Below are 15911 nucleotides of genomic sequence, written 5' to 3'. Positions count from 1 at the left end.
TGAAAATACTGTTAATTGCTTTTCTTTTCTGAAGGTGGAAAATATTTTGTTGAATGATGGTGGAAACTATGTACTTTGTGACTTTGGCAGTGCCACAAATAAATTTCTTAATCCTCAGAAAGATGGAGTTAATATAGTAGAAGAAGAAATTAAAAAGTAAGTGTTATCTTTATTGTGTTTTGTCTCATGGGAATTTTAGTTAACTTGAGTCTGTGACCAGCTCTGCTAATATAAATTTTAGGTATTCCATTAATAGATTTCTTTAAGATATTTCTGAGCCATAGACATTGATTAGTTTATGTCTCATCTAGTTCAATAGGAAATACATTTTATGATGGAAACAAAAGTTTCATCTGCATTGTAAACAAATTTATCAAGAAGTTTGTTAAATAAGCTATAGTAATTAGTGGAATCATTAAAGGGGGTTTGAAGTTATTGCTGAATTCAGTTAAACATCTTTGTTTTTATTGATACTGAGGATTTGTGCTTGTTAGGAAAAAATTAAATTATTTGAAAACATTAAACTTTTACTTCATATTTAATGTTAAGAAGATTGACCTAGTAATGCATTGAAAACTATGTGGAAAACTTGTTACTTTATAATATTGTATTGGAAAACTTTCTGGTAGAAATGTAACTCGTATCTGCCTTACGTTTTCTTAATCTTGTACTTTCCATGGTTGCTAGAGTACTATTAGAAGGACCTTTCCCTGACTTCTGTTTTCTAGTTTTAGAAAATAGTACTGCTTGTAAATCTTAGGTTATCTTAATAAAATGATACAGAATGCAGAAAGATCTGTCAGAATAGAAATTTCTAAGTAGCTGCCTTTTCTAAGTTGCTTTTCTTCACTTCCTTACAAATTCTCAGTTGTTTAAGGCTGCCTAGGAGCTTTCGTTTGAACTGCAACATATATTTTGAGATAGCTCAAGTAGAGCTGATCTTACTCTGGACCATTTGTATAAAACTATGGTTTTCTAGACTTACATATTTCTACTCAGGAAACAGCCTATGATGATTATGTTAGATTCCATAAAAACAAACTCCTTAGTAAACATATAAATGTCCTGAAGAAACAGAACAATGAATTATTGAATTAGCTTCTTGTGGATATATGCATATACATATAATTTTAAAATTTTAAAAGATTGGGTTGTGATGTATAATGACAGCTGCAGAATTCTGCTCAAGCATCTTTGACTTGCTGGAAGTTTCATTTCTTGCTGTTAAGATCTGAAGTATAGTTAAGGTTCAGCAGAATTGTACACTAGTGATGAATGTAATAAGCTCATGGGTTCTTGTGCTTTGTGGCTCAGTTGAGTTAATGATCTAACCATTTATTCAGTTAACAGGTAATTATTCAGGGCCTACAATGTAGTGGACACTGTTGTTGGTATACAGTATAGCAGTGAACAACAACAAAAAAAGTCCCGTCCTCATGTAGTTTATATTCTGGTTTCTTAGATCACTCCTCTGTAGTAGTATCATCAGAATGTATCACCCAGTCAGGGTAATTTGGAAAAAGTAACATGGTAGAATATTGAGCTTTAAGATAATTCATGTAAAATAAAACATAAAAACACTGAAAATGAATCTTAAATTATGCCATACTATAGGAATTCCTTTGATATTCTAATAATTTCTGCACTACTTTATTCTGTTCATTGAGCACTACTTTATTCTGTTCATAATGGATTTGGAGTTTTTATACTGGTAAATATTTATTCACAGTATCTTAATTCCAGATTGCTTATGCTGACAGTTTTAGAACTGTACTTAATTAGTATAAGTAATGATAGTTAATTATGGCAACGAGATTACTCTTAAAACAACAATTATAAAAACAAACCTAAAGGAGATTTACTACCATGTGCAAGGAATTATGTTAGAGTCCATAAAAACAAGCTGCTTAATAAACATAGAAATTAATTTTTTGAGAGGGTGGAAGCTTTACTTTTAAATTAATAGACTCAAATATTTTGATAAGGATATTTTCATAGTCAAATTGTATTATTTCCTATAAGAAATTCAAGGAAAACTACATTTCCCATACATCACCTTTATTTAAAATTTTTCTATTAAAAATTGTTTTTATCATTATAGATGCAATTGCACTTGTTGAATAAAAATGTGTATAGATGCTTTGTATTGTTTAATCCTTGATGGACTTTTAATGAGCTTTTAAAATAGTATTATTTCTTGATAATGTTATCGAACCTAAAAGTTTTTCGTAGTATTTTATGTAGAAACAATGTAGTATCTGTCTTTTTTTTTATATCTCCACTCCATTTTACTTATTTACTGCCAGGTATACAACTCTGTCATACAGAGCCCCTGAAATGATCAACCTTTATGGAGGGAAACCTATCACCACCAAGGCTGATATCTGGGTAAGGCCAAGAAAGGCTGACATTTTCACTAACCAAATTAACAAAATCTGATTATTTTCCCCCTGTCCTCCGCAAGGTATTTCCTAATAAGTAGCAGAGAGTGGTGGACAGTAAAGCTTCTTCTTCAGAAGAAAAATATTAGCACATATTACCTTCTTGATCCTGAGATGGAAAGCTTAGGTATAAAAAGGCAAATAAAGGATTTCCATATAATGTAACTTTTTATCACAGTATTTTTTAGAATTTAAATTATATGTGATTGTTAACAATTTTTTTTGATTTGAGTGCAATTTTGGTTGATCACAGTATGGAAAAGCTAGACCTAATTCTTACGTAATATTGTTGATAATTTTCTGGAGTATTTTAGGATCTTTTTAGTGGAAACTAACGAGTAAAACTTTTTAAAAATTATAAACATACCATTGACTAACCTGTATATATTTAGGTTCTTTATCATTTAGCATCTATATCTGGATTGAATTATTGAGATATATCATATTTCTATAGAGTTGAACTTTATGTTAGAGTGCCCGCACTTCTTTAGAACTTATTTCAGAAGTAAAATATGTTTGGGCTATATTTAATAAACTAGCAGGAAATTCTATTTTAGATGTGAACTCATTTAAATTTATCACGTATTTAGCCACATCTACCACTAGTGGCTATGTTAGGGATGGAGGAAAAATACTCCTTTGGAAGTAGTTCTAGAATTTCCAAGAAAAGTCATATTTGTTTTAAAACGTAATGTTTAGAAAGTAGTCGAGTGTAACGTGTGAACCCAAATGAATATCTTCTTGGTGCCCCTCTCCTGGCCTTCTCTTATAGGGGTTGGGATACCAGATATTCTTGCAAGATAATAATAAAAAAAAGAGTATCTGTGATTGGTTTTCCTTTGTCTACATAATATACACTCTTTGACCGGTGGTTCTTAAATCTCGTGGTAGTTGACTTTTTAACCATATACATAATTTAATCAAACCATGAATAGGTTTGATTTAGGTAATTTGATACTGCTTACAGATCACCAGCTTGTGTGACTCAAATTCCGTTGCTCTTCTCAGCGTTAACATTTGACTCATTAAATGGTTTATAGTAAATGGCTTGCAGTATAATGTAGAAAGCAAATTCAGCTGGATCTTAATTTATAAAATGAAAGTATTAATTAGAGGAGGTGATTGTGGAAGTCTTTCCTGGCCTAATTTTGTGACTGATGTTGAAATCCACATTACCTAAAAGCGTATTTCAGCAGCAGAGGAAACAACAGACATTATAGCTTGACTGCTGTTTTGAAATCATCAAGGGTTGATTAAAAAAAAAAAAAAGTCTCTAAGAACTTGATTGCAGCCCAATATCTTAACAAAAAGGAGGGAATCTTTTTTTGTTGTTTTCATTTTTCACCAGGCTTCGAATGCATGCCAGGCAGCATACTAAATTGTCAGTGATAAGTTTAAAATTTATACCATTTACAGGTTAGTATATGGGACAGTATTTCTATAATGGATAACTTGGTATAGCTGTGGGATGACAAATAGATACTCAAAGATAAAAAAGAAGCCAGAAAAGTAATCAGAAAACAGAATCTGTGTTTATATGCTTGACAGAGTTTTAATTTCCGTGATGCCATTTTAATGCTTGTCTTAGCTCATATGAAATGCTACACGTCTTAGGTGTGAATTCAAGAATATCCAGAAAAAAAATATTGCTGATTCAGAGGGTTATGATATTGAGGTTAAAGTATTCATTTAGCATATATATTTTGGGAAAAAAATTTTTGTTTTGAAGTTTTCATTGTAGGTTATTTTTATCCTGAGAACTAGGATGCTGATTTTATTGACCAGTAGGAAATTCAGTGACAGATGCTTCATGTTACCTTTTAACGAGGAAAATTAAAGACGGTGATACTCAGCCTTCAAAATAAGGTCATTCGTTCCCTCCTGTTTCTTCAACAGTTCTCATTGTATCAAATGGATAAAGAGGGAAATGCCTTTGGTGTGAAAAAAAATTAGGACACCTCACTGTGCTCACACTCTGTAAAGCAAGAGTATTTTAGATTTATGTTTTTTAAGTACACTGGCATTGCTATCTAAAATTGTTATCTGGGAACTCCCACAACAAAAGATACGTTATTAAAGGTTTGATTGACAAGATAAAACTGGCTAAAATGCAGATCTTGTTGGCCTAACTATCATTTGGGCAGAAGAAATGTGTAATTTAATGCAGATATTACACAATTAATAATATACTTTTTAGTGCTTTTAAGGAACGCTTACGCTCAATCTGTTGCATAAAAGCTGAAAATATCTTCCTTACAGAAAAAAAGCATTGTAAATTTTTTTAAAGCCACATTGAACTGGTTATTTCTATTCAGAATCTTAATACTTTTGTTAGTCATATGGTAAATAATCTAGTAATGTTTTTGTACTAATATATTGAAATTTCTAGAGTATTTAAACTTTTTTCATTGGAAGACTGTTATAGTATTGAAAATAATGTGTTGTAAGTTAATATTGTTGAACTCAGAAAGGTATTTCTGTATACTGTGATCTTCATAGTAGTTATAAAGCTAGTGTATTTGTTAATTGGGTTTGCTAAGTTGCTGCGTGGAGAAAATCCAACGAAGGAAAGCTGATTTGCTAATTTTTAGATAGGCCAAATTTCAGTTATTGCTGATGTAATTGTATAGTTACTACTGGGTAATTTTATACAATCAATTTAGAATTAGAATCACCCCTTACACTCATAAGGCTTATAGGTGACACTTCCTGTGACAGCATAATGATTTCTTGAGCAGAAAATCACATTTTATTACTGTGTCTCAGGTGTGAGCTGTTGGCAGTTTAGCTAAAAATTTCCTGTGCTACTTTTCCAGATGCAATTTGTGTTTTAGGGTGTTTTGTCTTCATTGTCAGCAAGTAGATTTATTGGTGCTATGATGTCTGTGAATCCATGCAAGTGAAGCAGACAGAGCCCTTCCTTTTTGAATTTTATATAGATTACCCAGGTGCAAATATGACTAGTGTAATATAGAATTAAAGTTGTAGGATTATATATAGAAGTAGAGAACGAATTTTTATATTATGTGCTCAGTGAATAATATATTATGAAATAATGACGTGCTCAGTGAAATCAGTGAAAATCAGGGAATAATCAGTATTGATGGTTGTATGCTAAGTTTAACTGTGCTGGTTAACTCGTACTTGGAATTTTAAAACAGATATTATAGTGAATTTTTAAAGAATTCTGCTCGGAGGAGCCTTGTGCTTACATCGTTGGTTGTTATATGCTAGTTATGTACTAAATATATATTTTCCTTGTGAAAGAAATAAAAGTGTAATTTTTCTCCCGAAGGGAACCAGCCACTTATAATTTTAGTTATATCATTCATGATCTAGAGTTCCATGATAACATTAATTCAGCCAGCTAGCCACAGATGTGATAGAAAAATATGGTAATGATGCAGTTAAATGCCTTTTTAAAAATTAAGTGCATTAATTTGTTTAAGTTGTAATTTGTGAAAAGATTGATCCAGTATAGAAACATTAGGCTTTTATTTTTTTTAATAACATATTTAGTTCTTGGTTTGTGGCTACTTTTTTTTTGTCTTGTGGTTAAGTTGATACTTGAGCTCTGATGATATTCATGCTTCTTTGTTTTACAGGCCCTGGGATGTTTGCTGTATAAACTTTGTTTCTTCACTCTTCCTTTTGGTGAGAGTCAGGTTGCTATCTGTGATGGCAGCTTCACCATCCCAGACAATTCTCGTTACTCCCATAACATACATTGTTTAATAAGTAAGTACTTGGAAAATTTATTAAAAAAATTATAAGATAACCATACTTAGGGCCTGCTGTTTCCATTCCTTTACCTAAACCTAGTCTTTTAATTTCATGTATTATAATTTTATGAAACTATAGTCAAGAAATACATTGAAAAAGATGTTTATAAGACTTCTATAGGAATGAAAGCAGATTAATTAATGATTAGTACATGGATATTTTTAAGCTCTAGATAAGGTTTTATAAAACACAGAGATTATATAATTAAGGAAACTGGAATTTCTGGAAAAACTTACAGCGTAACATTTAATTATTCAGTCTGAACTTTTGAAATCCAAATATCCAGACCTGTTGCTTCTTTAGATCACAGTATTGCCAATCTTACATAGTAGTTTATTTGGCCACTCTTTTTAATATTCCTTATTGATTATAAAATTAGAAAGCAACCTAAGTGTATGTCAGAAGGAGAAATCCTGTGGGCCTTTGATTCCAAAAGAATACCTCAGTTTTCATTACAGCCTCTTTTAAGAATTTTTTCTTCCTTTTTGACAGGTACTGTAATTTAATATTTTATATACGCACATGGTACAATTTTCTGAAAAAGATGATTTGGGGGAGGAGGAGGATCATCAGATATAAAATATGTTAGGAAGTTGCAGTATTTAAACAGCACTGCCCTGCACTGTTTCAATTAAAGTGTTTCTAGCATTTCTACTCTGTTTTTTTCCATTTTAAACATCCTCTGTCATAGCCTCCAGCCACTGAGATCAGTGCAGTAGAAAAGAGGGTCAATGTAAATATATTTGAGGTTTTGTATAATAAAGATAGCAGTTCAACTCAGTGGGGAAAAACAGATGGAAATACAAAACTTTATTATCCACTTGTGGATGAAAAATCAGACTGGATCTCTACTTCAAACATTATGCTAAAATTTCAGATAAATCAAAGACCTAAATGCAAAAAATAAAACATAAATGTACTTGAAGAAAATAGGTCTGAATTTATTTATAACACTGGAGTAGATAATGTGTAAACTAGGCTTTTAATCTCAGGAAATAGAAAAGATGAATCCATTGACATATAAATTTAAACCATTAAAAATTCCCCCAAACCATGAACCCAAGCATAAAGTCAAATGGTAAACTGGAAAAAAAATTTATTACACACTTGACAATTGGCTAACTTTTGTAATTTATGTTACACATTTGACAATTGGCTAACTCATGTAACTCAAAAAGAAAAGGGCAAACACTCCAGAAGAAAAATAATCAAAAGAAAATGGAGGATAGGGAGGGTGGGAGGGAGGGAGACACAAGAGGGAAGAGACATGGGAACATATGTATATGTATAACTGATTCACTTTGTTATAAAGCAGAAACTAACAGACCATTGTAAAGTAATTATACTCCAATAAAGATGTAAAAAAAAAAAAAGAACCTTACATTCTAGAGCAAGGGTCAGCAAACTTTTTCTGTAAAAGGCCAGACAGTCAGTAAATAGCTAAGCTTTGCAGACCATAGAGTCTCTGTTACAATGACTCAACTCTGCTGTTTTACTGAAAGCAGTCACAGACAATATGTAAATGAATGAGTGTGGTCATGTTCCAATGAAACTTTAATTACAAGAACAGGCAGCAGGAAGAATGTAGGGTCCAATAGGCCATCAAAAGGACCATGGCTTTAATTATGAGATGAGGGGCCACTGAGCTCTTTGGGTAGAAGAGTAACATTATTTTTGTGAAAAAGCATCATTATTAAAAAGGATCATTTCAGCTACTATGTGAAGAGTAGTCAGTAGAGGGGTAAGGAGGCAAGAAGATGGGAAAGGTATAAGCTCAGCGAGACGTTCAGAAGTTACTCCAAGAAAACAAGAGTGAGATGAATTTGTCTTGCACCAGGATAGTAGCAGTGATGGGGGCAAGATGTCGTCTAATTCTGATTATATTTACAAGATATAGTCATCATGATTTGCTAGTGGATTGGATGGGAGGGTGAAAGAGGAAGAGAGGCAAGGATGACTCCAAGGTTTTATGACCTGAGTGAGGAGAAGAATGGAGGTGCCTTTACCGTGATTGGGAAATACATGTGGGACGAGCCAGTTTTGGAAGGAAAATCAGTTTAGTTTTGGACATATTAAGCTCAAGGTGACCATTATATACTAAAGTGGAGATATTAAACAGGCTATCAGTTATATGACTCTGGAGTTCAGGAAAGAAGTTGTGGTTGATATAAATTTAGGTCTTAAGTTAGATAGTATTTAAAACCATGAGACAGGAAGAGGTCACCTTAAGTGCACGTATATAAACAAAAGAAGTTTATAATACAAACCCTGAGTTACTCCAATATTTGGAGGAACCAACAAAGGACACTCAGAAGTAGCAGAAAGAGAGGAAGAAAACCTAAAGAGAGTGGTATCCCCAAAACTAAGTGAAACCAGGCTTTAAGAACAACTGCTTCAAATACTAACAATAGGTCAAGTAAAACGAGGACTGAAAGCTGACCACTGGATCAACAACAGAGAAGTCATCAGTGACTCTTAACAAGAACTGTTTCAATGAAGTGCTGGGGACCAAAGTCTAAGTGGAATGAGTTCAAAAGAGAATATAAATTTCAGAGTCGAGTCATTAAGTATGCACGACTCTTTCCTATAGGAGGATGTGGTGCCAAAGGAGTTTGTTTGTTTAGATGGGAGATTTTATAGCATGTTTGTTTGCTGATAGGAACATACTGTATTCCAAAATGACTAACTATATAGTTACACTATGGATTAAAATCACAGCCCTGAACTATCACACAATGTTATCCTGAGAAAGATTAAAAAAAAAAAAAAAAAGAAAGAAAAGAAAACGGAGCCTAAAAGGATATCTAGCTTTACTTTGCAAACTTATTTAAAGCATGATCTTTTTGTTTCTTTAATGTGGATTTGCTCATACATGTTGGAAATCAGAGAATTATGTCAGTTGAACACAAAAATTACATTGCTTCACGTGGAATGCTTTTCCTAGGCGAGGGGAGGCAGGGCAGCGGTGGGGGAGCTGGCGTTATAACTTGTAGGGGAAGGAAGTCGCCCTGAGCTTGGCTGCTGCACTGCCAGCTTGTAGACTTTCCACTACAACTGGAGAACATTAATAAGAATGCTTGTACCTGAGGTTTTCTTCCCAGAGAGGTCTACCTCTCAGCTTTTGTGTGACTCTCTACCAATGGATGGCCTCCTGACTAGCACACTCGCTGGCTCGGAACTGCACTTTTATCTTATTGGTTGAGAACCTCCTAGTCTTATTTTGATGTGTTTTTATGTCCTCGTGGCAGCCTTCAGCCAAATTAAGCTACCTGCCTGGTCAGCCCAAGTTACCTTCCCAGATACCAGTTAATGTTTTTGTCAGTGTTCTGGTGCCAGAGCTGTATAGTTTTTTTTTTTTTTTTTTGCGGTACGCGGGCCTCTCACTGCTGCGGCCTCTCCCGTTGCGGAGCACAGGCTCCGGACGCGCAGGCCCAGCGGCCATGGCTCACGGGCCCAGCCGCTCCGCGGCATGTGGGATCTTCCCGGACCGGGGCACGAACCCGTGTCCCCTGCATCGGCAGGCGGACTCTCAACCACTGAGCCACCAGGGAAGCCCCTATAGTTTTTTTTTTTTCAGTGATTTGTCCCAGCTCTCTTTTCCTCATTAGCCCTGTTATTTTTAGCCTGCCATTTTGCAGAATGTGAATTTTTTTTAGAGCGCAAACATACTTTAGAGTATATTTGAATAAACTTCATACCCATAAGCTGCTCTGTCTTATCCAGTTGCTTTCTTCCTTCATTGTCCAAAAATTAGGGCATCAAAAGCATGGAAAAAACTCATTAATTGGAATGCTCAAAAAATAGATTGAGGAATTTACTTTGGCAGTTGAGTGTTCTGGCTAATTGAAGTTTAACCTTTTGTTGAAGCCCTTGTTGTAAATCATTGTATCTGTGGCACTGTTTTGTTGTTAAGTATAATGCTTTAATCACAACTGGACTGAGGATTTTATTGAGGATCTTGCAGTGTCTTTGCAACTCAGTATTCTCATTGGACAAAACTGTATGAGAGGCTGGACAGTATATACCCTGATTCATGATTTAATTTGCTTATTGTGATGAAATCTTATTTTTTTTTGATAGTTACAAGAAATTTCTGGTTTATTTGCACAGCTATAAATGAGAGATTTTCAACATTTCATTCAGAATGCAACAGTGTAGATTCTAAGAGATCCTGTCGTTTCCAATCTTCCCTCTTGCCACAGCCAGTTTATATCTCAGGTTTACAAGTCCTGCTTAAACTTCAGACACAGGCTCCAGTACACTAACTCTGCAACCTAGGATTAGGTTCTCATTTGAGTAGACTGATAAATCACATACCAGCTACAGCTCCTACAGCCTGTAGGGATGGGATGGGATTCTGTTTCACATGTGAGGCTTCTTTCTATTTGAGATCTTATTTTCTTGTGTTAGGTTTGTTTGTTTTCCTTCTCTATGTATGTGTGTATGGGTATGTGTGTTTGTGTATAGTAGGAAGGTAGAAAAGCTAAACACTGCAGATAATTTTAGGATCTAATTGGACTCTAGTTCATTGATGCTTTACTGGGCATCATATGCTTGCTTTATTTTTCAATAAATGTACAGATTTTAGTTTTTTTCAATGTTAGTATAAATTTGGCCATGTATTAATTTCTTTGAACTGATTTCTCAGAGCTAGGCAGAAATAAAAAAACAAGGTTGAATAAAATAAAAGCACTCAAGTAAATGTTGGTATTTTATCTCCCGTCAAAGGGCTTTTGTGGACTTTACTTTTTAAATATTGTCTTGAGTAGTAAAAGCTTAATAACAAAGTAGAGATTTTTTAAAACCCGAACATACTTATCTATAATGCAGTGGTTTTTAGAAAACATTTAGATTCTTTGCAATTTTATTTTATTTATTTATTTATTTATTTATTTTGTGGTATATGGGCCTCTCACTGTTGTGGCCTCTCCTGCTGCGGAGCACAGCCACTCCCCGGCATGTGGGATCCTCCCGGACCGGGGCACGAACCCGTGTCCCCTGCATCGGCAGGCGGACTCCCAACCACTGCGCCACCAGGGAAGCCCTGCAATTTTATTTTTTACGTTTTTCGCATGTGACCATGCCTGTTTCTCACTATCCTATTTAGGTTCCTCTGTCTGCTTTTATAATAAACTAATTGGTGATTTACATTGCTTTCAAGTAAATTCTACCTTCAGAAACAAGAAACTACCTAGCTGTGCTCATAGTTTTTGAAAGTGAAGCTTTTTATTGCCAACTGTCTATTCATACAATGTAGTTGCCCCACATTTATTTATAAGATAAAACATTTAAAAAATATATCTTCTTAGTATGAATAGATTTACTAATGCTGTTTACATCTATTTTATATGATTCAAGATTTTTGAAAATGAAATAGCCATGCTTAATCTTTTTTAAAACTGTATGGTTTGTGGTTATATAAGTATTTGAATATACTTTTGATTATTACCAGTTTGGTCAAGGGTAGTTATTATTATTTATATAATAATATTTAATATATTAATGATAATAATTGTTAATTATATTAACTACTGTCCACAAAGCTCAGTTTATTAACTTTCTGCAGACTTTACTTCTTAAAAGTAGCAATTATTTAGAATTTTCCTTCTTAGCTTCTGTTAACTTTTCCAGTAGACAAGTAATGGAGATGGATTGCAGGGGGCAATGAGGAGAGAATCACTTTGCATTTTTGGATCTAAGAGTTGAAAAGAACTTAGAGAATATTTAGAGGAGAATGAGAAGCATAACTAACGGGATTACTGAATAGTTTTGATGAGTGAACAGAAGGCTGGTTGCTTCACCTTTCTTTTAGCTTCTGTTATGGTAGTTAAGGAAGTACATTGTGGAGATTAAGAGCAATTTGGCCTCCGGAGCCAAATGGCCTAGGCTTGCATCTGCTCTGTCACCTATTTGGTACAGGATACGGGGCAGCTCCATATTTCAGTTTGATTTCTAAAATGAGCATATTAAATGACCTACCTATTAAGGTTATTGTGAAAATTAAATGAATTATGAGAAGTGCTTCTTAGTATGTGTGAGTACTCAGAAAGAGATGGCCTTTAATACTACTATCATTATTACTACTATAGCTCCCACTACCACTACTATTGACGTCATTATAATTCTTCCTGAGCTAACCTAATTTTTGATTTTCTGGGTGAGGGTCAGGGCATCTGCTGTCAGATACTAAGTAGGATGTACTTTCCCTGCAGAGATTTCTTTGGATGCTTTGAAGCCAAACTTGGTTTTTCAGGTTAAGGTTGGATATCAAACGTTTACCATAATTTATCATATATTCCAGAATATACTGTTAAATGTAACTACTAAGATTAATTTTCTTAACTCTTAACTTTGTGCATGAAATAGTGATATATAATATATAATGAACCAGTCTGTTCTCTGTATCTGTCTTTTTTTTTTTAAGTGAGATCATATGGTATTTGTTGTCTGTCTGACCAATTTCACTTAGCATAATGCCCTCACGTTCATTCATGTTGTTGCAGATGGCAAGATTTCCTTCTCTTTTTTTAGTGACTGAGTAATATTCCATGGTGTGTGTGTGTGTGTGTGTGTGTGTGTGTGTGTGTGTGTGTGTGTGTGTGTATGCCTCTCATTTTCTTTATCCATTCATCCATTGATGGATACTTAGGTTGCTTCCATATCTTGGCTTTTGTAAATAATGCTGCAGTGAACACGGGGGAGCAGATATCTTTTTGAGTTAGTGTTTTTGTTTCCTTCAGATACATACTCAGAAGGAGAATTGATGGATTATATGGTACTCTATTTTCAACTTTTTGAAAGACCTCTGTACTGTTTACCACAGTAGCTGTACCAATTTACATTCCCACCAGCATTGCACAAGGGTTCCCTTTTTTCCACATTCTACCAACACTTGTTATTTCTTGTTGTTTTGATAATAAATACATTTATTTTAATACCTGTTTTCTGTGGGAAACCAGGAACTTGCTTATTTAGATACACTTAAAATTTATTATGGAAGTTAAAAAATACATATAAATATAGGCAGAACAGTGCAGTGGTTTATCATGTACCTGCCACCCGGCTTCAGTGATTATCAACTCACGGCCAATCTTGCTTCATTTATGCTCTTCACCCACTGTCTTCCTATATATTTTTTTGTTGAAAAAAATCTCAGACATTTTAATGTACCTTTGAAAAGAAATCAGAGATTAAGATAGGGTTTCCTTGAAGGTTTTCAGTCATTGGCTCTGGGTTACCATTTGGGGAGATGTAAAGAGAGGGCTGTGATCAATAACTTTTAGGAACAGCTACCAGGGCTATCCCAAATATACTATCCTGGCATATTTATAGTGACATTAGTCTTTACATTATGATTGAACACATTTATTTAATTAGCTGCTAAATTTGGTTTCATTTCAACAGTCCATAGAATAAGGTTTGTAGAACATCTTTGCCTAACATGTAAGTTTCTATAATACTTTCCATAGGTCAACAGACAAAAATAACAAGTTAATGCTTGAAGTATTTATGATTGCAAAATTAGAGTGGGTATTTCTCTTTTCAGGTAAATTACTATAAGTGTAATAGCTGGAAGTCTGTGGGAGAGAAAAAGTGTCTTTGTGGAAGGAAAAAATATTAACAAATTTTAAGCAGGAACATCCTTTTGAGACCTCTGTCCAAAGTATTTTCCTGTTAAATTTGTTGAGCTGTTAGATTAGAGATGCTGGTTTAACTTTTACTTAGGACCCGGTATGGATCCATCATTTTAGGTAACTTGAATGGAAACTACTTCATTTAATTTTTGGTGTGCGTCCTCGATGTAACCGTAGGGTTAACTTGGCCACTGCTGTGCTGCAGCAGGCACTGCTCCTTTAGCTGCTCTTTTTGCTAGAATATGCATGGATGGTGTACTTTCCTTTGCAAAATTAGAATAAGCATAATTAATTCAGTTGCCTTGGGCAAGTGATTTTTATCAGATAGTCTGATACATCAGTTGGAAATACTGTGGTGGTTTAGTCATATAGTACCTTCAGTGCTGAGACTGTTTTGTGTTCTTAGGTTGAGTTAGTGATATTTGTGTCAATAGAAAGAGTCACACAAGTAAGAGGAGCAGAGAAATATCCTTACATTTCTATTATGGCTTACTTTTTAAAGGTCGATTTTATATTTACAGTAGAATCAAGGTTAATGGGAATGGTCTTGTGCTGACTCACATGATCATATTAAGTTGGGTAAACAAGGGTGTATTCTGGCTTCTCTGTCTTTTTTAAAAAACTTAATTACTAGGGGGCTTCCCTGGTGGCGCAGTGGTTGAGAGTCCGCCTGCCGATGCAGGGGACACGGGTTCGTGCCCCGGTCCGGGAAGATCCCACATGCCGCGGAGCGGCTGTGCCCGTGAGCCATGGCCGCTGAGCCTGCGCGTCTGGAGCCTGTGCTCCGCAACGGGAGAGGCCACAACAGTGAGAGGCCCGCGTACCGCAGAAAAACAAAAACAAAAACAAAAACAAAACTTAATTACTTGATTCACTTTTGGATGAATTAGACACATGTATTCCTTAATCCACTCCTTCTCCTCAGGAGCATATTTCTATAGATGAAATGGTTTTATTGTCATGAAGTAGGAGTTAATAAAACACTAGACTTGAGGTTTAATTATTGTGAGAGAAAATGGCTTTGGATCAACTACTTAAAAATTGAAATTGTCATTTTTGGTAGATATGCTCCAGTGTTTAGCTGGATTAGAACTGATACCTCTACACTCCAGATTACATCATTCAGTAATCTAGGAGTACATTTTGCAATCCATTCTTTTGGAGAGTTTGAAAAATTACATTATTAAGTGCTTTAACAGTGCCTTATTGAGATTTTTTTCTTTTTTTTTTAAATGGCTGATAACCTTCAATATAAAAATATTCAGAGATAAAAATGTAACCATGGTCTACTGTGGGTTTCAGCCTCTTTATACTTTGAATTTAGAACCAAATTAGAGATGTGGCACAAGATCTCATTAGATAAAATGACAAAGCAGATTGCAGAAGGGACTCTGAAGCCAAATGGGCCTATTAATGCATATACAACCCCCAAATATACTCTCACAGAGTCATAGACAATGTTGGAAAACCATGGACTGCTTCCACAGAAGTAGGCCACTTGGCAAAACATGGTTCTGTAGAGAACATACATGTCCTGAGAATAAACTGTTGAAAGAAAGAGCAACAGAGATGGACACGTGTAGGTGCCTATTTCTTTTCTTCTAGTCTAAATTAGACAAATCACTGTCTTTCCCTTGGCGAGGACTGTATTATACTAATAGAGAGAGGTCACTAGCACAGTGGTTTTCAAACCGCTTGACGGTGATCCATGGTAAAAAATACATTTTACATATACATACACATAAAACAAGTTTCTTGAAACATTGCTTATACTTACAGTAATGCACTCTAATGTTTTCTATTCTACTTTACTAAAACAAATGCTAGTCATGACCTTTTAGGCTGATTTTATGTCACATAAATGGTATCAGTACAGTTCGGCAAGCGGAAGTGCCTCCAGAAGATGTATTCCCACATGGAAACATGAGCCAGGGGAGTTAGAGGTCCTTTTGTTTGCTTATAAGATGTTATCAGTTCTACCCACATTGGTAAAAGTCTGTTTAAATTTATCCCCATATCATGTACTGTTGTTACTTTTAAAACATGTAATATC

The 15911-nt window shown here is 34.6% G+C and overlaps 1 protein-coding gene across 4 annotated transcripts in view; it reads left to right on the top strand.

Moving 5' to 3' along the window:
• Positions 1-15911, top strand: part of BMP2K (BMP2 inducible kinase) — a 126366-nt gene that overhangs the window by 66612 nt on the left and 43843 nt on the right. For all 4 annotated transcript variants that reach the window (XM_060147963.1, XM_060147962.1, XM_060147964.1 and 1 more), the window contains 3 exons: positions 35-156; positions 2307-2388; positions 6047-6179. In XM_060147963.1, coding sequence (XP_060003946.1) covers positions 35-156; positions 2307-2388; positions 6047-6179 — 337 coding nt within the window. The remainder of the gene's footprint in view (positions 1-34; positions 157-2306; positions 2389-6046; positions 6180-15911) is intronic.

The sequence above is a fragment of the Lagenorhynchus albirostris genome, chromosome 4 (assembly GCF_949774975.1).
Source record: "Lagenorhynchus albirostris chromosome 4, mLagAlb1.1, whole genome shotgun sequence".
Taxonomy (NCBI): Eukaryota; Metazoa; Chordata; class Mammalia; order Artiodactyla; family Delphinidae; genus Lagenorhynchus; species Lagenorhynchus albirostris.
Note: the sequence above shows the minus strand (reverse complement) of the source record. Positions and strands in the feature narration are given on the sequence as shown.